The 22582-nt window shown below is 55.4% G+C and overlaps 1 protein-coding gene across 2 annotated transcripts in view; it reads left to right on the forward strand.

The window, feature by feature from the left end:
- The first annotated feature begins 246 nt into the window (after positions 1-246).
- Positions 247-22582, forward strand: part of MPPED1 (metallophosphoesterase domain containing 1) — an 86286-nt gene continuing 63950 nt past the window's right edge. Inside the window, exons 1-3 of one of the 2 annotated variants that reach the window (XM_078076715.1) lie at positions 247-344; positions 12638-12936; positions 20426-20607. In XM_078076715.1, the coding sequence (XP_077932841.1) occupies positions 12713-12936; positions 20426-20607 (406 nt within the window). In that variant the 5' untranslated portion in view covers positions 247-344; positions 12638-12712. Of the gene's footprint in view, positions 345-12637; positions 12937-20425; positions 20608-22582 lie in introns of those variants that run through there. The other variant, XM_078076714.1, reaches the window with a different exon arrangement.

The raw sequence follows: 22582 nt of genomic DNA on the forward strand, positions 1-22582 counted from the left end.
GCCGCGCGGGGCTGGGGACCCGGGGCGCGAGCGCGGCCCTCCCGGCGCCGGGGCGGGGGAGGCGGGCGGGCGGGAGCGAGCGAGGGAGGAGGGCGGCGGCGGGAGGGGGAGCCGGAGAGGCTCGGAGCCGCGCGGCGGGCGAGGGAGGGGGCGGCGGGGAGCCCCCCGCCCCCCGAAGGAGGAGTCTGGCTCCCACTTGCTGCCTCGGACGCGCGGCGAGGCGGCCGCCGCCGGAGGAGCCCCCGCCCCTGCGCGCCTCCCTCCCCGGAGCCGGGCCCCTGCCTCCCTCCGTGCGCGCTGCTGCTCGCGGCCGCCGCGGCCGCCGAAGAGGAGCCCGGGGCCAGGTAGGGCCGGGGGCGGCCGGGGCGCGGGCCGGGGCGCGGCGGGCGCGGGAGCGGGCGCGGCCGGGACCCTCTCCAGGCGCCGGGTGACGCCCGCGGCGCGGCGCAGGGGCGCCCGCAAAGTTACTTTGGCCGCCTTTGCCGGGTGCCGGCGCCCCGGCCGCGTACCCCCGCCGCCCAGCCCGCCGAGCGGGTGACGCCGGGAGGGGCCTCGGCCGGGGCGCTGGACTCTGACTGGGGCCGAAGGGTCAGCGAAACTTTTCCCCGGCTCGCCGGTCTTTGCTGGCTGCTGGCGGAGTTGCTGGTGGAAGAAGCGGACTAGCGGGGCGCAAGTGATGATGACGGTCATAACAATAGCAGCCCCTGGTCGCTGAGAGCCTACTGTGTGCAGCGAAGCCCCTGCGGGTACTTGGGGGCAAGGGAGGGGGGTACTAATGCTGGTCTAGTGGCCACTTTTGCTAAGGCGTTGCTGGAAACTTCATCCATCCATGCAGCCGTGCATCCATGCATCCACGCATGCATGCATGCATGCATGCATGCATCCATCCATCCGCTCACTCATTCCATACGTATTTATTACTATCTGCTATGTGCCCGGCCCAGAGGATTCAGTGGCTAACCAGGCAGGTCCCAGCCCTCGCAGGTAATATTTCCATGCTAAGGAGCCGTCCTGTCTCTTGTGTGTTTATTCTGGGACTTGTTATAGGACAGTGGATTCACTCACAGCCTCCCCTGGTCCTGGTGGAGACAGAAGAGGGTAGGTCTGAGAGCTGATGTGTCCAGGAGTCTGTGGCAGACCATGGCTTGGGGTCCTAGACCCACCATCCTGCATTCCCTCCCATCTCCTCTCCACTCAGGCCAGATGGCCAGAGGTCGGGTGCTGGACCTGGTTCTGGCTCCCTAGGCTGTCCCACTGAGTTCTTGGGGATGTGCTTCTCCCAGCGCTGGGTCAGACCTCTCCCGGTTCCCCTCCAGTGGCTTGGTTGCCTCCCCTTCCCATTTCCAAGGCCCAGAGCAGCCTTGTTAAATGGCAAACAATTATGAAATTAAACCGGGGAACAAAAGTGGGTGGGTTGGTGGATATTTGAGCCGGCTGGACAGGACGTGAATGGTGGAGAGAGACCTGTCAGTAGGGACCAGCCATGCGGGGAGCTCAGGCCAGGCACTACCATCCTCAGAACCCTGGTCGGTCTTTGCAAAAAAAAAAAAAAAAAAAAAATTACACCAACTTCATGAATAATTAGTCACATTGGCTAAAATGCTCTGGGGGATGTCGGCGAGGCCACCAGCTGACTGCCATTGCCAAGTTGGAAGCCAGGCCTTGGTCCATGGGAGCCAAGGCACTTGGAGACCATTTGGGGAAGGGGTGGTGGATTTGGCTGGACCGAAGCAGGCTTCTGGCGGTGGAGAGCACACTGGGGCTTGAGAGCCAGCCGGTGGTGATTGGGAGGCATTCTGGAGCTGGGCTCGGTGTACAGGGGACCGTGGTACAGGAACCACGCATAATAAACTGCTGCACGAGGCTCGGCTCCCTGCAAACTGGCTTTCCAAGTGGCAGCCCCACAACACTTGTAAAATCTTTTTTCTCGAGATGGGTTCCTGCGAAATGGTTACATCTGTTTGAGTACCCACTCGGTGGAGGTACATTAATTGGCTGTTGGCTAGTCAAAAGGCGATAGATAATCCAGGCACAGGGGTTTCATCATGTACTCAGAAGTGGTTCAACGTGGGGTTGCCTTTCCATTTATTTCTCCACCCCAGAAATTTCGCAAGACCTGGATTGAGGTAAATCCCTTTCATGTTGATGGGTAGGCTCAGAGTGTCATCTGCATGTGGGGTGCCTTATCTCTGATATGACTGCTGTGTGTGCACTTAGGATCACTCACCCCCCGCCCCCTCTCCCAGCTGAGGCCCCGTGGACTGTGTTGATGGACGGAACGGGTCTGAGTTTAGGTAAAAGACCCAGGCTTCGGGGTCTTTCTACTAGTCTCTACACTGTGTCAGGAATGCATAGGCCATTAGATAGAATAACCTTTCCAGAAAAGCCTGCTTTTAAAAAATTTCCCAGACCACCCTTAAGACTATGAAATCTTCATCTGATGAAAGCAATTTAAGTTCATTTGTTTTCCTTGAACTTGCTACATTCCCTGGCAGGGACGGCCCCTTGTGTGCTCACCTAACCCAGGACGCATCTTTTTGCACTGAGGAATTAAGGATGGTAGCAGGATTTCACTCAAGGGTAGCACTCAAGAAGAAAAATCAGCATTCCGGGTCCAGATTAGTGGAAAAAAGACGCCCCCCCACCCCCAAAGTGCCCTCCTCTTTTAATCTATCGAAATGATTTTGTTTTTCCAGCTTCAGGCCTGTGAACTGATCATGAATAGCGGGGCAGAGGGAAATAATCGGCCAGGCAAAGACTTTTAACAAGTAAATATTATGCACAGAAAAACATGCAATTAGTGGAGGTTAGTTAATGCCTTTCAAGTTGCGGCTGAGCTGCAGTTAAGGGTGGAATTTCTGCGTTATCCCTGAATCGTCTGTCAAAATCTTTAATGTGACAACGTGACATGTCTCTCCCATCGCCCCTCCCTCGCCGCGAACAGAAAAAGGGTCTTTTCAAGCGTCCCCCCTCCGCATTCTTCTTTTCCCTGAGATCTCTGTTCAGCAATTGGTACCTTTGTCTGCCAGTACCTCTGGAACCAGAGACCCTGGGGGCAGGGGCTCCCCAGATGCAGGAGCCAGGGAATGGGTTCTCAGGTTCGTCCTGTGCCCACAGATCACGGTTAATGGCATCTCGGATGAGACAGGCTGCTTGTGGGGTCTCCCTTCCAGCCAAACGTCTCGCCCTCTGGGATCAGACATGCCAAACACTTGGGAGGCAGGGAAGAGAGGGGCAAAGGGCATGTTTCACGCCGGAAGAGCCGTTTAGACTATGCTGGGTCACTCTGAGAGCAGATCCCTGCAGCTGGGGGTCCTGGGGTGTGGATGTCCCCACGGAATGAGACCACCAGCTAACATCCTCGCCAGGCTGCTACTGAGATTGTTTGCCTCGAGTCTGAAGAAGCGAAGAAAATGTTAAAGCAAAAGCAACCCCAAGGGAAAGAAAAAAGAGAGATCCCTTTTTTGGGGGTGGTGTTGGAGAGAAGGTATAAATAGTTCCTTGGTTTAATTTGATTCACTGTGGCTCTTCTGGTGATCTGGCCACTCTGCTGCCAAAACAAATGTTTTACTTTATTTTGACTTTTTTGGGTCCTAATGAGACAAAATTTAGTTCTATCTTATTTCCATTTAAAGTATCTATGGTGGAGGAGGACAGCCCAACCTCATGAAAAAAATATCTTAACAAATTGAGATTATATGTTCTAGTTTTGAACTCAGATGCAAACTTGAGGTATTCTGTGGCCTTTCCATGCCTTTCCATCAATCACTCTTTGGGGGTTTTTTTGGACGTGAACTTGGGCAGCTTGATGTCACAACCTGGTCACACGTGATAAATAGAAGCAGCTACAGTGCAAACAAGAAGTCTCCCCTCTGGTTGATGGTGATACTCGTTGAGTTCAGAGCCAAGGATGGAGTAGGTCCCTCCCTCCACCACCCAAATCCGCACCCCTGAGAGTTTGCTTCTACCGAATGCCTTCACATTTCCAGCCCCTCCTTCGAAGAAGGATTTGAGACTTAGCATTGGTGCACATCAAAAGATTCTTGGCATGGCCCATGCTAATTTCATCACTTTAAGGAGCAAATGAGGCCTACTTCCAATTTCTAACATAGCCGTCATTTCCCCTTCATTTCGTTCCTTGGCATTTTCCGGCAGTGCTGCAAGGCTGCAAAATATATTGCTCCGGCTACCTGAGAAGTGTGAGTACCTCTCCTGCGCCCTGTCTTTCCCCCTTCACAACGAAGTGCGTTTGGCATTGCAACGTTGGTGGAGAAGGCAAAGTTCCCTCCCCCACCCTAGGCTCCCTGCACAAAGGGGGTGTGGGGGGTGGAGAGTTGAGTTTGGCTGGGTTTTTTTTTTTTTGGTCATTCAGACACATTAGATAATTGATCATACTTTGGAGGTTTAATCCTTAGTTGCAAATTCCTGCATGATCACCAAAAATGCACTTAACGCTGATCATAAAAATGGCAAAACCTCGATCTCAGACTTAAGTGTAGAATTTACCATAGTGCCGATTTGATTATGCTTCAGTGACATCTGTTTAATAGATTTCCCCGAGAACGGTAAATCCACGATCACTTTCTTTGCAAATTGTATTTGAATGCTGAGCAGCTCAGACCCTCTTGCTGCCCCCCCTTCCCCAACCATGTGGGTCCCAAACCCCCATGACTGTTGAGTGTGACTTGATGTGGATGTGGAAAGGAGTTTCAAAATGCTGATTTTTTTTTTTTTTTTTACACATTTATCTCTCGTCTCCTTTTGTGTGTGAGTGTGTCTGTGTGCGTGTTTGAAACGGATCTGGGTAGCTTCCTATTTCAACTCCGCAGATACGTGAATCTCCAAATGCTTTATTTTGAAAACTAGGACATAGCACTTTGCAGAAGAAAAATCATTCCACTCACTATTATTTATGTGATTGCTGATCTGCTAGATGGATAGAGAAAGCACCAAGAATTATAATAATTTATGGAGCGGAGCGCTGGTTTACAAACATATTTCCCAGCCCGAGCTTTGTGGGTTTCTTTGCGTCTTGGGCCTCGTTTGGTGCGGTGGGAATGGAGAATATTCAGAATTTGAAGACCAGCCAGGTGAACCGACTGCATTCGTATCTAAAATTAAAGGAATAAGTGAGCAGCTATTTGTAGCAGACAGGACATGATCCACTAAGCAGCACTCTTCATCATTCTGAAATAAAAGTACATAATTGGAAAATGAAGCGGCAGCCAGAGCTTGGGGGGTGGGCGGCGAGGAATTAGAAAGTGTAATTTAAAATCATGTAGTCATAATTCAAAATGGGCCCAGCTAAAAGGTTTTTAAGTGGTAAATGCTTTAAAGTCACTCGTGGTTGATCCTTTTTCAAGGAATATGTCTAATTTTCACGATATTTGTGCACTCCTGCGTTGGCTTAGCCTATCACTCATTCGGCGAGGCTGCCGACACCAGCTGCGGGTTGGCGCTCTCCATCCTGGGGACCCACGGCTGAAGAGCGGGGCTGGGCGCACGGAGGGCTGGCCTTTTCGGGATGCGGTGGATTGGGCTTGATTTCCCCCCCCCCCACTGGGCTATTTGTTCTTTTTCCTTTCCTTTGAGTTTCTCTATTTATTTATTTTTTACCCCTTGATGACATTTTTAACTATTGACTGATCAATTGCAGATTTTCAGGCACGAGCAAAGCAAGGAAAGACAAAAAATTTAAAAGTGATTTTTGAGCTTCAGTGGAAACATGACTTAAAGAATCAGTCCCCCCCCCTTTGGTATTTTTCTGTTAAATATTATTTCTCCTGCATTTGGCTCAGGGAAGACTACTTAGGTGTTAGTGTGGACGCTCTGTGACATTTTGCCACGTTGCAATAAGTACTCGACAAAAGCCCCAGTGAGCAGTGACTTGTGCTGAGCCGGCTTTCTCTCAGCCTTGCTCTGGGTGATCGGTGGGGACAGTTCCCGGCACGCTGGCGAGTGAGGTGCCCCCCACTCGCCGTTAGAGAAGATGAGGCGTGGGATAGAGATGCCCTATCCTGGAGAAAGCTCTCCAGGTGTTGGTCTTCGTCACCACCCCGCCTTGGGTAGACTGTTGGGGCAGGTGTTTCTCTGGGGCTTCTTCCGTGTCATAGACAATCCTGTGTGGTCATTGTCCTCTGAGTTCCCGACCCAGGACAACACAGTATTATCCTAGCCTCATGATCCTAGGTGCAAACATGCCAATGCCAAGAAGAGAAACATGGGTGCCTTTGGGGGGTGCTTTGCCTTAACGGCCTCTGGTTGGCTTTGTTGACGGGGACCTTTACCCTTTATGACATTTCCAACTATCGAAATGGGGACGCTTTAGAGAGCCAGAGAAGATGCTGACAACAATGACTGGCAGGGGACAATGGGCCAGGACTGTCCTGGGCCCACCCTGGCTTTGAGGAGCCTGTCAGGTGGAAGTGGGTGCCTCAAGCCTCATGGCAAAGGAAATCTATCTTTGATCTTCACACTGGCAACCCCTGGTGGCGCAAATGCTCGTGGTTTTCCCTCACGTATCTGTTGGACGTATTTGGGCTGCCGGAGTGACCCAAGTGTCTCCTTTGCAAAAAGCCACCTGCTGTTAAGATGCTCCGTGTAAGCCAAGGTCTCTTACAGTCTCTCCTTTCTGGGCCTTTGGCACACGCTGGCTGGTCTCACAGCTGGGTGGGGGCCTTTCAGGGCCCAGAGACCCCATTCCCTCCCCCTCATTATAACGGGGTTCTGAGCTGCTCTTTTGATCTGCCTGGCTGCTCTCTGGTCCCTGAGCCCTTTGCGGGTCGGTTACATATCGGAGTTATTTGGGTCGCAGAACAGGGCTCCCCTGGGGTGAGGGCAGTGGGTGTTTCAGGGCTGACCTGCAGTGTGCTGGGAGAGGTGGGCGGTGAGGAGCTTGCCTCGAAAAGCTAGCCAAGGGCGGGCTGTGCTTAATGTGTCTGATCACAACATCCTGGGAAGTGTGAAATAAATGGGGGTCACCTAGTAACGGGATGGGAGGGAAGAGGCCAGGAGTCCGGCTTCCAGGCGGGAGAGGAGGGTTCCTTGATTCTCTGAAAACCTCTGCTCAGTTCTCGGAAGCTCCCTGCAGAGCTCCTGGGTTTCACCGGAACTTTCTAACCACAGCAGAAGAGACCTTTAGTGAGCACCTACTGTGTGCTGGGCCCTCAGCCAGGTGCTGTCACAGGTCCCATGTCGTGGAATCCACCCAGTGGTTCTGGGAAGGAGGTTTGAGCGTCCGCTTGTTTGCAGAGGAGACACCTGAGCTTCGGGAGGTTAAAGCTGCTTTTGAATCCAGGTTGTGAGTTGTGAGGGCCCGTGCAGTTTCTCTCGCTCATTCATTGGTTCACCTGTGGTTTTATTCTTTGGCTTCTCATTCAGCTCAGACACGGGGGCTGTGGTGAGAGAAGCCCTGGGGGGCTGTGGGTGGAGGCGCCCGGCCCAGCCTGGGGAGGTCGGGGAGACGTCCGGGAAACAGGTGTGTGTGCCCGGAGGTGGGTGGTGCGCAGAGCCTTTCAGCAGAGGGGACAGCATACGTGAGGGCTCAGAGGCAGGATTGCCGGTGTGCGGGGGGGAAACCCGGAGGCGTGAGCTTGGCCTGAGTGGTGAGAGGGAGGCCGGGCATCCGGTGTGGCCTCTTGAGCGGATCGAAGGATCTGGGGCTTTAGCCTAGAGCAGCAGGATGGCCCTGCGGACATTCGGTGAGCGGGAGGGAGTGGCTTCGTCCAAAGTGCATTTTGGGACGGTTGTTCTGGAGGCTGGCTCGGCGCTGGCAGTAGGAGAAGGCCAGACAAGGTTGTGGGGACAGCCAGAGAGCACGGGGCCTGGACTTGGCCTCTTTCCCACATACGACCTTTCCATAGAGCTGGCGCCTAATCGCAGCTTTACCACTTGCCGCCTCGGCTGACGACCAGGTTCCTCTAGAGAAGCCTCGCCTGACCCGACTCACGGCATCCGAGGACCAGCAAGTAAATGCCTTTGAGGCAGAAACAGACAAATCACCTTGTGAGAGAATCTGACTCGAAAATCGAGCCCTACCAATTGGAGGCAATATTTCAACAAGAAGTTTTCAACCCAGAAATTTCAAGAATTTTCAGCCCATCCACGTGGGCTGATTGGACTTTGATGGAGAGACAGGGGCACGGCTCACTTCATCTCCTCTGTTACCCTGAGAGGGGCCTAATGAGGCAGCGGAAGCCCAGAGAGGTGAAGGGACTTGCCCAGGGCCCCACAGCTAAGCAGCACTGGAGACTGAATTTGAACCCACCGCCTCTGACTTCAAAGTTCAGGCTGTTCTTCACTGTAGAAGCATACCAGTGGTCAAGAACCAACACAGTAGGAGAGAGACCATTTATTTTTTATTTTATTTTTTAAAAAGATTACTTATTTATTTATTTGACAGGGAGAGCAAGAGAGAGAGAGAGAGAGAGAGAGAGAGAGAGAGCACAAGCGGGGGAGTGGCAGGCAGAGGCAGAGGGAGAAGCAGGCTTCCCCCTGAGCAGGGAGCCTGATGCGGGGCTCCATCCCAGGACCCTGAGATCATGACCGGAGCCAAAGGCAGATGCTTAACCAACTAAGCCATCTAGGCGCCCCCGCTTAACCGACTAAGCCATCCGGGTGCCCAGGTGCCCTGAGAGAGAGACCATTTGTTGGTGCCTCCCCTGCCTCAGGGCCTTTGCACTTCCCTCTGCCTTGGTTCTGTTTCCCCAGGTCTGGGTGTGTGGCTGGCTCCCTCTCAGCACTCACCTTTGAGGCGACATCACCTCTTCAGACAGGCCTTTCTCGATCCCCCAATTTCAAGTAACAATCACCCTTTCCCCACTACTCATTATTCCGTTACTCTGTTCTGTCTTCTTCCAGGCACATATTATTATCTGAAAGTGTCTTTTCTATGTACTTGTGCGTTTACTTTGTTGCCCCCCCCACCCCCTTCCCTTGAGGGCAGTGACTTCTTTGCTTTCTTACTGCTCTTTCTGGCACTCGGAACAGTGACGGTATGTAGGGCTGTGGTAAATGTTTGTTGAATAAATAAATGCATTAATTAATTCATTCCCCTCCCCCCCCCCCCCGTTTCATTTTCTTCCCACCCACGGGCACAGAAGAAGCACCTGCCGCCTGGCCAGGATGTGTGCCTTGCTCAAGGTCACTCTGCTGGATGGGGAGTCGGGACGGGGCCCAGGTGGTCTCCGCGCAGCGGGGCCCGGCGGGTCCCAGCGGCCCTGTTGCACTGCCAGCGTGCTGCGTTGTTCTGTGGACCAGGTGTAAACACTTCCCAGCTAGAAGCCGTTTGTTTGGGAAATGTTGCTCCCCCTCCGTGGGTCGGCTGCGTTCTCCGCTCAGCGGCTGACGCGCTGCTGAGGCTCCATAAATATTAAATGGGTATTAAAAGAAGGCTCTGCGTAACCAGTTTCCCTAATTTCTTCAAGCAGGGCCCGTTGCGAACCCCCTTTATGTGAAATGCAGCATTTCACTGCGGAGCGCCTCCTGGGACGCCTTGCCGCCCGCCTTTTCTGGCTGAGTCCCCTGGTGCAGAGCCGTCCTCCCCCGCCCCCAGCTGCAGGCCGAAGGCAGGGCCTGTAGGCTCATGCCCCTCGGGGGCAGGGACGGGTGGAAGCCCCTGAGACCTCGCCTTTCAGAGGGCTGTGCCTGGCCGGCCAGCCTCCCTGCAAGGTTGTGCAGTGGGCGAGTGGGAGATGGACCAGGAGTCTTCAACCTCCAGCCGAGGCCTCTTGGCACCCCCCCACCCCCGCCAGGCCTGCGCTGGGCACTAGGGAAAGAGACTGGCGAGACACGTACTTGGTTCCTCCACCCATCCCTGCATCCTTTCATCCCTCCATCTATTCATCCATCCATCCGTCCGTTCATGGGTCCCTCCCTCCTTACCTCCCTCCCTGGAGCCATTCATTCACCAATGCCAGGTGTATGCAAGGGTCTGCAGTGGCCCTGGGGTGACAGTAATAATGTTGGGACAATCGCTAACATTTATTGGGCACTTACTACGTGCTGGGTCCTGTGACAAGCGGTTTCCACGTGTGCCCTCATTTAATCTCCATGACTGAATGAGGGAGCTCCTGTTTTCCCTGCATTCCGGCTGAGGAGACAGAGCCTCCTGGAGGCGAAGCTAGTACCTCATGGTTGCAGAGCTTGGCGGGGGGAGGGGGGCGGCGGGGAGTGAGTGATACCCAGGCCCTGCCTCCAGGGGACGTCTGGCTCCTCACGGCACCCTGGAATGAGGACCCCGATCAAGGGCTCTCTGAGGAAATTCTGGCTTTGTCGAGGGGTAAAGGGCGCGTCAGCTTTTGCCCGCTGGAGAAGGAGGAAAAGGGGTCCAGGAGCCCTGGCGTCGGGCTGCCTGCAGCGCGACCTTGGTGGCCCGCGCCCTCTGTGCTGGGCCCGGCAAGAGTCTTCAGGTCTCCGAGGTGCGCCTCTCCCCTCTGTAGGTTGGGAGGGTAGGGATGTCCATCTCATAGGTTGGGGCGAGGCTCGCGGAACAAGACCCCTGCGAAGCGTTGGACGGGGCGGCTCCAGACGGGAACACAGCACCCTGTCGCTGATGGGCTCAAGGGGCGGGGGGGGGGGGGGCTGGAGCCCTCGGGGCACGGGACCGCGCGGCTGCCGCCAGGGCAGGGCCAGGCCGTGCAGGGCTTCCAGACGCTGGGGCTGGGATTTCCGGCAGGGGTGTGTTCCAGTCTGCTGGCATTTGAGAACTTTCGGGTTCTCCAGGCCCTTTTGCTCACAGTCGACACCCCGTTCCGCAGATGCCCCGGTACCTGGGCAGCAGCTGCTCACAGCAGGCCCTCGATTCGCAGGTGTTACACTGAACTGAAGTGCGATCATAATAGGAACATGGAGTCTTCGCTGAGTGCTTGGTACCCGCCAGGCGCTATGCTCAGGATCCCCATTCATTTAACCTGCACAGCTGCCCTGGGTTGTGGTGTTACTATTATCAAACTGATTTCCAGGAAGAGGAAGCTGAGGCTCAGAGAGGTTAGGACATTGGCCCAAGGTCACACAGTGAGTCTGTACAATGTTAGGGCTCAAACCCCTGTCCAGATCTGGACCTTGGGAGGTCTGGGCCTCAGCGTCTGCGGCCCCCAGGCCTCTCCCAGGGTTACAGAGGGAAACAGGTCAGCTCCCACAGGGATTTTGTGAGTCCCGAGGCCAGGACACCCCCACTAGGGCACCTCAGAGGCCTGCCAGGCCGTCTCTGCTGGGAGAGTGGAATCACAGAGAAACAATTAGCAGGACAAAGAACAGGAGCAAGTGTATTCTGGGGGAAAGCAGATTTTTTTTCTTGTCTTCCAAGTAGAGAAGAGTGAGAGATGTGTGTTTTGAATTAGGATGCCTTTTTTTGGGGGGGGGGTGGGGGAGGAGGAGGATATTGCTGTTTCTTACACCTTGTATGGGCACGATTGTTGAGATTTTTAAAAAATTAATAATCCACTTCGCACGTAATTAAAATGTTCTCCAGTCTCTAATTTTTGTCGTTTTCCTAATCTAATTTGTTTTCTGACGGTGTCGATTCTTCTTCCATGTGCAAAGCAAAGGGGATTTTTCTTCGTTTAACGTGACTGGGATATGACTGACCAGGAATAGTTTATATGATGTTATTTTCTCCTCGGTTAAATTCAGTGCAAATGGAATTGGAGGGTCTTAATGACCAAAAATGGAAACAAAACACAACAAAACATCTTCAAGGCCTTATCTCTTTACACAGTTAAAAAAATGATTATGGGAACGCATGAGAAAGCTAGCTGGTCTTAGAAAGGAGGCATTGGCTGTGGTGGGCAGTGTGTGAGCCTGTCGGGGTGGGATGGAGACTGAGCCGGGGCCCGAGTCGGAATCGGTCAGAAGGATGTTAAAATCCAGTTGCTGCAAATGCAGACGGCACTTTCCGAGGGAAGACAGGGCAAAGAGAATGATGGCATTTGCAGGCGGCGGTTCTGTGTGGATTGGATTTGGGAAGGTTTTTTTTTTTTTAAGTAGATCCTCCCCCGCCCCCCCCCCCCCAGGGCCACCCCCTGAGCTGAGTTGGTGGATGGCAATCTGTCTGGGAAAATCCCTTCTCTAGGCTCTGCTCAAAGATATCTTTAGGCGACATTGATGTTGAGGAAGGAATTTGCGCCCGCCCGTGCTCTCCACTTGCTGGGGCTTGCAGGGGTGTGGGTGGGGTGTGTTTGGGGGTCTGTGGGGAGGGGGCTGGGTGGCAGGGGAATCTTCCCTATTCCCCCATTCGGGTAAGTGAAACTTACCTTACCTGTTTCCAGAATACCAACCATTGTCCTGCCCCAGCTCCCGGTCACCCTGTGGGCTCTGGCGAATTTTGTGGAAGAACAACAACAAAAAAAATGTCTTAAGTATTTAAACATGTCGGACCACGCATGCATCCATCCCCGGCGTTGTGGGTTTTTTTCTTTCTTTTTTTTTTTTTTTGGTCCCCCTCCCCTTCCTCTCCTTTTCTTTTTACCAAAGTATATTCATCAAACTGCTGAGTTGGAAAGATCTGTAATGAGTTTTTGAGCTGTATGACTGTGTTTTTTTTCTCTCCCCCCTTCGTCTTTCTAAATCTTCATCTGACATTAAATAAAGCAAATCCCAAACAGATTAACTGTCGTACGGTTCTGCTCCGTCTCCTCAGTCTGTTCCCAGGTCTGGCTTGGGGCCGGGCGGCGGCGGCGGCGGCGGGAGATGCCTGGGCGGCCAGCAGAGGTCCATGTGGCGCGCTAGGTGGGATCCCGGCGTCCTGAAGGCAGAGGCCCTGGCCCTCCTGCCCTGCGGCCTGGGCATGGCGTTCTCCCAGTCGCACGTGATAGCCGCTCGGCGGCACCCGCACAGCCGGCTCATCATTGAAGTGGACGAGTACAGCTCCAACCCCACCCAGGCCTTTACCTTCTACAACATCAACCAGGGCCGCTTCCAGCCACCGCACGTGCAGATGTAAGTGGGCCGGTCTGGGTGGGACCGGCTGCCCGGGGTGGGCTCGCGGACGCGGGGTGCCTCCCGGCCTCGGGGCCCAACGGCTGAGGATGCTTGTTGGCCGATGCGATTCTGGAGGCTCCGAGTCGGGAGGGATGTGTGAGACGTCGCTGGGACGGCCTGGAGGCCGGTTCTGGCTCCGAGTGCTGTTTCAGTTGGCGGGGAGATGTTTCACAAATATTTAACAATGAGGTGATGGCACATAAAAATCCAGACTTCTGGCTTTGCTTTAGGAAACCGCAAGTCCCGGCAACTGCGGGCCCACAAGGCCTCACGGCGATGTCTGGGGGGCTGAGCTCCAGATGCCCCCTCTTGGTGTTTGGGTTGGTGACTCCTGGTCTAATTCATGTTCCTCATTGTACCACTGGGGAGACTGAGGGCCCGAGAGGGAGGGGCCTTGCTCCTTGCTCCAGGCTCCTAGTTTTGGGCTGGCTGTCTTCCCTGACCTCTGTCTCTTTCTTTTGTCCAGACCCCTTTTGCTTCTATAGGGAAAGCAGAGATGCTTTCCTCAAGGACTGGGGAGTCCTGCCGCCTGCCCACTGGGGCTGATGGAGAATTCCAGAGATGTCCCAGCAGGAAGGCCAAGGCGAGGGCACAGATTCGGGATCCCCTGGGACTGGGGGGAAACTTTCCCCTCCCTGGGTGGTTTTCTGAGGTCTGGAGAGGCAGGGGAAGCCCAGGGAGGAAGTGGTTAAACTCCCGGCTCTGCCCCAGGCAGCTCCTAGAAGACCCTCCCCCTCCTTTATCCGCGACTTCTTCCAGGGCTGTGAGCACCAACTCGAGGGAGCAGTGATAACGTGGGGGCCTGGTGGCTGTCCCTTTGGGGAGACTGGAGAATCTGGCTCGTGGACCACTTTGGAGAAGGAGGCCAGGGGGTTTCCAATCCCAGGCCAGGAGGTTGGGGGCGGGTGGGTCGCTGCCTCTGGTTCCCATGTGGCTCCCTCAGGAGCCGCCCTCTGTTGGGAAGTGTGAGTGCGGACAGATTCCTCATGGGAAGAAGGGCTCTGGGAGGCAGGCAGGCACCAGGCCTGGGGTGCGCTCTAGCGCTGGGCATACACCCTCCCCTCGGTGCTTGCTTGGGAAAATGCTCATCTCTGTGGGCACTGAGGCCTGGTGCTGTTAGTAGCTGCCTACTTTATTTTTTGGCACATTTCTACTTGGGGAACTAACTGCCTCCTATTTCCATCTTGGGGGCCAGATTGGCAGGTTGGGTCAAGACGGAAGGCCCAGGTTCGCAGCATTCGATTTCTTAGTGGTGGGGACCTTGAGGCCTGGCAGGGCCGCTGTAGGGAGGGAGACCTTCCCCAGGCCGGGTTTTGTCTTTTGTCCGTGGAGTTAGTCCGCTGGGGCTGGAAGTGACCATGCCTGGGGTCCCCGGAGGCTGGGCTGGACTCCTGCCCCAGCGGGGACGGGCAAGAGCACCTGGGGGGCAGGCAGAGCAGGTGGGGTTCATGTAGCCTGTGGCCCTGCCCCACTTAGAAGCGTCCCCGGGCACCGGAGATAATGCCGTGTGGCACCGTGGAGAGCTGTCGCTTACAGGGCCCCGCAGACACCCAGGCAGGCCTCAGCCCCAGAACAGAGCTGGGGGAACAGGAGGTCAGAGGGGAGGAGGCCTGCCCCACGCCCATGCCCATCTCACCCGGCCTGCTCCATGCGGCCACCTCCCGGGACAGGGGTTCCAGGCTGCCATCGGCAGTGGGGCTCAGGGGTTTGGGCAGTGAGTGCCCCGGGAAGAGCATGCCCCGAGCCCTGGTTCTGGGCTCCTCGTCCAGTGTTCCCTCATTGCCTGCTCGGGCCAGCCCGGCTCTGAGACGCAACTTTGCATAAAGCCGGGGGAAGCCAGGGCCAGGCAGGGACTGGGGGGCTGCTTCCTCCCACCCCCCTTCTTCCAGACTGCAGGCCCCCAGCACGAGGGAAGCGTGCGGGCTGCTGACGGTGGCTGTGCGGGTTTCCATGGCGAGTCTCCATCGTGGGAGACACAGGGAGGATGGATGCTGCTTCCCGACACGTGATTTATCACTGCCCTGGGCTTTGTCTCCGGGGTGAGGGATCGAGGGGCCGTATTTAATAAATCCACAATTTATATTCAATAACAACAGTGACAACCCAAACGTGGCCCCCGATTGAGCCGTGTGATTTATGTGGTTGCCCCAGAGACCCTGGGGGTGATGAGACTGCCTTTGCCTGAATAATGAATCTCTGGATCTGGGCCTCTGGGTTCAGGGCCCCGAGACCAAAGATCCCTCACCCTGAAGTCCTAGAAACCCTGTGGTGGCCTAGGGAGAGCCCCTCCAGGTGCCAGCCCTTCTGCCGTGGGGGGGCCGGGTGGATGTGTGGCCCTGTGAGCGGTGAGAAGCCTCGATGGGCAGGGTTATCCTGACGGTCTGCCTGAGAGGTGCCTTGGGGGCTGGGGTGGGGCATAGTGACTCTCCTCGCTGACCTTTAAAAAGAATCCTGTTGGTGGAGACTCCAGTCATGCCATTTAAAGACCCTCCAAGCACATCTTGAAGAATGTAGCCGAGGGGCGCCTGGGTGGCTCAGTCGTTAAGCGTCTGCCTTCGGCTCAGGTCATGGTCCCAGGGTCCTGGGATCGAGCCCCGCATTGGGCTCCCTGCTCCACGGGAAGCCTCCTTTTCCCTCTCCCACTCCCCCTGCTTGTGTTCCTTCTCTCACTAGCTCTCTCTCATCAAATAAATAAATAAAATCTTAAAAAAAAGAATGTAGCCAAGTGGCTGGAGCATGGCTGTGAGCCCGGCCTGGAGATGCCCCCGTGTGCCGGGCTCCTGGACCTCCCAGCCGTGCCCGGTCAGTGCGTTCATCCCCTCTCCAATGCGCTGAGGTTTCAGAGGGGACCCTGTGGTCCCAGCCCGTCCACACACTGAGAGGCCCCCAGAGGCAGTGGGGGTCAGCCTGGAGCCCAGAGAGGACGGAGGGGCAAGGCAGGAGGAGAGGCGAGGCCTGGAACATTCCGTGCCTCCTCCTGCCTCAGGTCCTTGCATGTGCTGTCACTTCTGCCTCCCCCACGCTTTGCCCTGATAACACGGACTCATTCTTCAGATCTCACCCAGCCGTCACTTCCTCAGGAAGGCTCTCTGATGGCTCGCCAGACCAGGTCTCCCCTTCCCTTGAAGCCGGCCCCAGCTCTAGTGGCTCTCCCTGCCACCAGCCTGGGGCTGGGCCCTGGAGCCTAGCACAGCAGAGAGATAGGAAGAAGAAAGAAAAGGGAGTGAGGATAAGGCAGGGAGTATGGCCCCAGAAGAGTGGGGGAGATCAAGGAGGGATTCCTGGGGGCAGCAGCATAACCCCTGGGCTAGAAGAGCCCTCAAAAGCAAAGGCTCAGAGGTGGGAAGGAAGGGCAGGCACGGGACTCAGGAGGGCAGTGTGGTGGGGGTCACCTCAGAACGAGGGCCTCGTGAGAAGAGCACTGGACATTTGTGTGACACAAATCACTGTCACTGCCTGGGTCTCAGTTTCCCCACTGTTGAATGAGGGGAGGGGATTGGTAGGCTCTCCCATTAGGGAACACCATGGCTGCTGCGCAGTCACTTGTCTAGACATGTGGTTGGAACCTCACTGAAGGGAGGAGTCCTCTGCTCCCCACGGCCCCCCATCCTTCAGAGCTCCCCATTTCCCCAGAAGTAGAGATGACGGAGGGGACGGCCTCTGCAGAGTTTTTGCACTTCCAGAGAGCCAGTGGCTCATGGGAGGGGGAGCCCCGAGAAGGGCCAGGGCCCAGGAAGCAGCTGCAGGGGTCACTCATATCCAGCCTTCAAGCCTCAAAGGTCTTTGAGTTTTCACACCTTCTCCCAGAGTGAGCAAGCTGTCCCCACCTTACAGAGCTGGCCTGGAGGGTGGGAGGGTCCAGGGCACAGTGAGGAGGTGGCCCAGTTGGGGTGCAGGCCTAGTCTGGGCGCCGGAGGCCATGTTCTCTATTCTGCACCCTTCCTGCCGCCATGATCCCTGTGGGAATATCCCTTGTTAGGCGGGGGAGAGGTGGCGACAGGTTTCAGGTCTTGGAGAGAAAGCTGCAACTGTCACCTTGTCTCTGGCCCCTGCAGAATGTCACTGGAAAATAACCATTTCGCTTTGTTTTCTCTTGTCACAGAAGGTGTTGGGGTTAGATGCCCAAATTCCTGTCGTGAAGACCCAGGTTCAAATCTACTCTTTAACTTGCTAGTCAAGGCCTTGGATACGGGACTAACGTTTCCAACCTCAGTAACTCCCCGGGGCCGCTGTGACTCAGGTGTTAGCCAGCGTTTGGCATGACAAGTGCCAGAAACCCAATGTGAGTTGTCTTAAGGGTAAAAGAAGAGTTTACTGGCTCACTTAGTTAGTGAGAAAGTCCATGTTTGGACCCAGCTTCAGGTATGTCAAGCTCTCCCACCTTCTGGTATGCTCCCTTTCTTTCTCTTTCTCCATATCTTGACTCTTCTTCTTCTTCCTCTTTTTTTTTTTTTAAAGATTTTATTTATTTATTTGACAGAGAGAGAGATAGAGTAGGAACACAAGCAGGGGGAGTGGGAGAGGGAGAGGGAGAAGCAGGCTTCCCGCGGAGCAGGGAGCCCGATGCGGGGCTCCATCCCAGGACCCTGGGATCATGACCTGAGCCGAAGGCAGACGCTTAATGACTGAGCCACCCAGGCGCTGCATATCTTGACTCTTCTTTTTCTTGTCCTCGTCTGTAAAATGGGCACACCCATAGTACCCTGCCCACACAGTCATCGTGAGCGCGAGGACAGTGAGTGCGTGTCACGCGCTTAGCAGATGACCAGCTCTCGATCTGGGAGAAGCATCAAGCACCCATCCCATTACTGTTTGTTATTTCAATACAAAATACAAGCCAAATAGCTGGAGGATGGTGCAGGGAAGTAAGATTCTTTATTTTTTTCTCTGGGGATTATTAGGTTTGCATCCTCACTGAGCTCAGTAGCCTCGAGGTGGAGGGAAATAAGCATGTAGTTAATTAAAGAGCCCAGGCTCCAGCAGCAGGCCAGCCCCACTGGAGCCCTCAGAACTCGCGCTGCTCTTGGCTGGCTGGTGGCGGGCGGGGCTGAGGCCTGCTCAGGCTCCTTGCTAAGGGGCTCAGGGGAGGAGAGCTTGTTGGGACCAGAGGTGGCTCTGGAGGTGGCATCTCGCTCCCTGTCTCTGCCTTCTTCGTCTCTCTTGTCTCTTTGACTTGGCCTCTGTCACCTTGTGGCATGCCCACGACCTCAGTGTGTGTAGGGGTGAATGAGTGAATGAATGAATGAATCTGATTGGCTCACTCATGTTCCTGTGCCAGGACGAGAGCCCAGTAGCGATCGGCTGCCCTGGGTCCAGTAGCTGTGTTGGGGCAGCAGGATGTGCAGGTGACCCGCAGGCCTGCCACCTGCCAGACTGTCTGTCAGGGGCTGGGTGGGGGGAGGGGGCAGAGGAGGGAAGGGACTCAGACGACAGAGGCGTGGGAGGGGAGATTTTAGCTCCCAGACCAGCTCAGGTCCTACCTCCCCCTGGAAGCTTCTGTGGAGCCCCTTGCTGGGGTAGGGCCTTCTCTGGCCCCCAGCTTCTCTGTTGCCCCATCAAAGCTGCCTGGCCAAGTCTGTCTCTGCCATCAGTCTGGAGTCTCTTGGCCTGGGATCAGGCCTGGTTCATCCCTGTGGCCCCAGCATTGAGCTCAGGGCCGGCCCACAGCGGGTGGGCAGAATGTGCTGGGCTGAATGAATGAATGAATGAATGAAAGGATGCTTGGATGCAGAGGGAAGAGGAAGAGCCCCGGTGCCTCCTTGCTGGTCGCCATTGGACTCAGGGAATCTTCCTGTTCTCCCTGGTCACACCTCGCTCGGACCTGCTGGGGGTCTAACTCCGCTTGACCACCCCCCTCAAGGGCCAAGCGGGCTCCCGGCACCGGGATGCCATGCAGAGAGGCTGGCTTGGCGCCTCCGACTGTGGTGGATAGAGCGTTCTAATGCTCCCTGCACATTAGCATGCTGAACCCACGTCTCTCGTAAGGTGTTAATTAAATTTCTTCGAAGTATATTGTCTGAAAAAAAAAAAGGATAATTAGAAAGATGTCTTTAAAAGTATTTATGTAACTGATACGGTACCGCTTTTGGTTTGCCGCATAATTAGATTTAAACACAACTCCTCGAGCCGCATACTCATTTGGAGATAGCTGCTCGTTGAAATGTCATTGCGTTGTTTTTAAGAGTTTTGAGCCTGGCAAAATCATTCAGCTGAGGAGGTTGAATGTGGCAGGGGGAACACTGAACTGGGAGCATGGAGCACTGAACTGGGAGCACAGTCTCCCTTTATTCCCTGGGACGCCGGGGGCCACTCTCTCAGTGCTGTTGTCTGCGGAACCAGAGGGCTATGGTGGGCTTCCCGGAACAAGAAGTTACATTCCTGCAGCTCTTTTAATTTTCTGATAATTTTTGCTTAGTGAGGTAGCTCCATTTTACAGGCAAGCAAAGCAAGGCCAAGTTGAAGGTCATACATTAGTGATAAGGGGCAGAGCTGGGGTTTGAAGCCTGGTCTTCTGATTCCAGGACCCTTTTCCTACACACCCATGGGAAGCCCTTGTTTTTGTTTTGTTTGTTTTGTTTTTAAAGATTTTATTTATTTATTTGAGAGAGAGAGAGGGAGAGCATGAGCTGGGGGCGGGCAGAGGGGGAGGGACAAGCAGACTCCCCACTGAGGCTCAATCCCAGGACCCTGAGATCACAACCCGAGCTGAAGTCAGATGCTTAACCGCCTGAGCCACCCAGGCGCCCCTGGAAAGCCCTTGTTTTAAAAATGATGGGACCATCTCAGAGTTTAGAAGAACTGCCTTGGTTTCACGTGCTCCCGTGAAGTCCCCGCTTTCCCACGCGGCTCTCCCTGGGTGCTGTGCGTGCTCCGAGGGGCGCTGCGGGGGGACAGCTCTTTCACTAGGACCAGAGACTATAGCCCTTGCATTGTTGATGGGGCTGACGGCGCACCCGAGGGGGTGAATGAAACTGGTTTTTAGGGGGTGAAAAAAAAGCTTATTCTTCTTATTATAAAGCCCAGATATACATACAGTGCATGAACACATACAGCTATCTATGGTGTTAAAATCTCATGGGAGGGGAGCGAGTAGGGAAGAAACATCTAAAGAGGCCCCGCAGGGGTGATGGGAGAGAGGGTTAGCAATAGCCCAACAGTGGGTTAGCTTCACAATCACACTGTGCCCACTGGTGCTCCCCACTCGTTACCTCCTTGGACCCTCCAAGGGCCCTGTGTTATAGAAGGGAAACTGAGGCCCGGGGGAACACACATTTTTGCCCAGCTGGCGAGCAGGAGAGTCAGGACTCGGACCTCCGATGTCCCATTGGGAAGGCTGGGCACACCGTCTGTGTTTGGGGTGGACGTGGTCCAGGCGGACGGGGCTGTGAGGTGTGGCTTCGGCCACGGGCTGGACACGGGTCACCTGCCGTGTCTTCTCTCCCTGCAGGGTGGACCCCGTGCCTCACGATGCCCCCAAGCCGCCCGGCTACACCCGCTTCGTCTGTGTGTCTGACACCCACTCGAGGACGGACCCCATCCAGATGCCCTACGGCGACGTGCTGATCCACGCCGGGGACTTCACAGAGCTGGGGCTCCCGAGCGAGGTCAAGAAGTTCAACGAGTGGCTTGGTAGGTGCTGGGCAGGAGGTGGCCTTGCTCTGCTCCCCGGGGAAGCCCTCCCTGACCTCCCACTCTGTCACACCTCGACGTCTCCTACCCCAGCACCTGTCTCAGCTGTGACTTGTTTGTGCGATTCTTTTGGCCTGGGAGATGCCCTCCCGAAGGGATTTTGCTCAGGTCTGTTTATGTCCACTGGCGTGTCCAGCCCCCGGTGCCTGGTACAGGTAGGTGTTCAACAAATAATTGGTGAGTGAATGAATGAATGAATGAATGGGCGAATGAATGAATGCCTCTCTGGGAATGGCGATGTCCGGGCAGGCACCACCCACCACCCTTGTGACGGCTTCCCCAGTGAAGGGACCCGCCAGCAAGAGGACACGCGTAGGCCCCTCCCGGGGGCAGCTGAGCGCTGTGGGCAATGGTGGGCGATGATTTACAAGCATACCCCCAGGGATTTGTCTTCAGCTTTTTGCTTTCTTCCCAAACAAAAACGACATCAATATGGAGCGCCCCTGGCAAAAGCTGCTTGCTTGGAATCCAGAGAAACCTCCGAGGGTGTTGTCTCTGCCGTGGCCTGGGGGACAGATGGAGGGCCCCTGGGTGGCCTCGCTACGAGCTTCCGGTCTTAGAGGTGTGGGTGCAGGGCCAGCCCACCTCAGGGCCCAGCCCCGCTGCCTGGGCTGCCAGCCGGTCCCACCCCCAGGGCCCTCCTGCTGCGCAGTGGGCTGGGAGCTCCGTGAGCAGAGGGCCAGGAGCGGCGCGGGAGGCTGCAGTGAGCGAGGGGCCCAGCTCCACCAGTAGAGACAAATATTTACAAGCAAGGCCTTCCCCTCTGCTTGGCAGGCTTGGAGCTTTAAATATTGATTTTTTGAATGGGAAATTCTGATCAAGTGCTCTGCTTGGGCTGGATCGTGTGAAGGACGGGGTGGGAGAGAGCTCCTGCAGGGTGGCTTGGCCGCAGGCTTCCACCCAGCCCCGTGCTGCCTCCTGGCCCCGGCCGCCCCCTAGGAGGGGGTCCTCGCTGCCTTCTCGTCCCCCTGGCTGTGGGTCTCCAAAGATGTGAGGCTGCACTTGGCTGAGCCAAGAGCCTATGTCTGAGGCAGATGCCAGGCTCCCACTGTGGGCCAGACAGTGTGTCACTTTATTGTTATGTTCACTTGCGTGAATGAATGAATGAATGAGTGACTCTCTGGGAATGGTGATGCCGGGGGCAGGCTGTGTGTACCGTCATACATGACTTTTGGGAACTAGGTGAATTTAGGGACAGTTGCTGTTTTTGTCCCAATTACGAAGTAGAGGATGTCAGCCCGAGGTTCTCACCCTGAGGTTCTCCGGGGGGGGGGGACTGTTTCTGACGAGCCCCCGGCTCACGAAGAGGTCCCATCCCTGTGGAGTGGATGAATGAACCAAACAGGTTTTCCCTGCTGTTGGTGCAGGGAAAGGGGGCTGTTTCAGGCCGAGGGGACAGCGGAGGCTGGGGTGCCGGTGGACACTTGAGAGGAGCCGCTGTTTGCTGTGGCCGGCGAGGGGCTTTGGGGCATTGAGGGTCCTGGAAGAGAGGGCTGTTCTGACCACGGCTCTGAACCTCAGGATCACTGGGGGCGCAGGGGGCCAGCACGGTGAGGTGGGCATTTTAGAGACATCGTTCTACCTGCCTCTTCACGGAAGTCAGAACAACCATGGGAATTTGGGGGTCTTCATAATTTGCACTTGGAGCTGCATTGATTTATTTGCCTTGGTTGTTGCTAGGGGTGGGGAGTGTTAGCTTACAAAGGGGTCTCCCTTTTAGAAAAGGTTCCTTTCCCCCAGGCTTCTCCCCTTGGCTGCCTTGAAGTGTTTGTAGATGTCATTCAAGTAGGGTGGCCTGGGGTCAGGGGGCTTTAGACCCAAGAATGAGGAGTCCCTCTCGTACTTGACTGAGTGGCAAGGAATTCGCACGTGAGTGAACGTTTAAATAGGAGCAGCTTCTAGAAGTCCATTTGCA

Source organism: Halichoerus grypus, chromosome 6, assembly GCF_964656455.1.
Source record: "Halichoerus grypus chromosome 6, mHalGry1.hap1.1, whole genome shotgun sequence".
NCBI classification, from domain to species: domain Eukaryota; kingdom Metazoa; phylum Chordata; class Mammalia; order Carnivora; family Phocidae; genus Halichoerus; species Halichoerus grypus.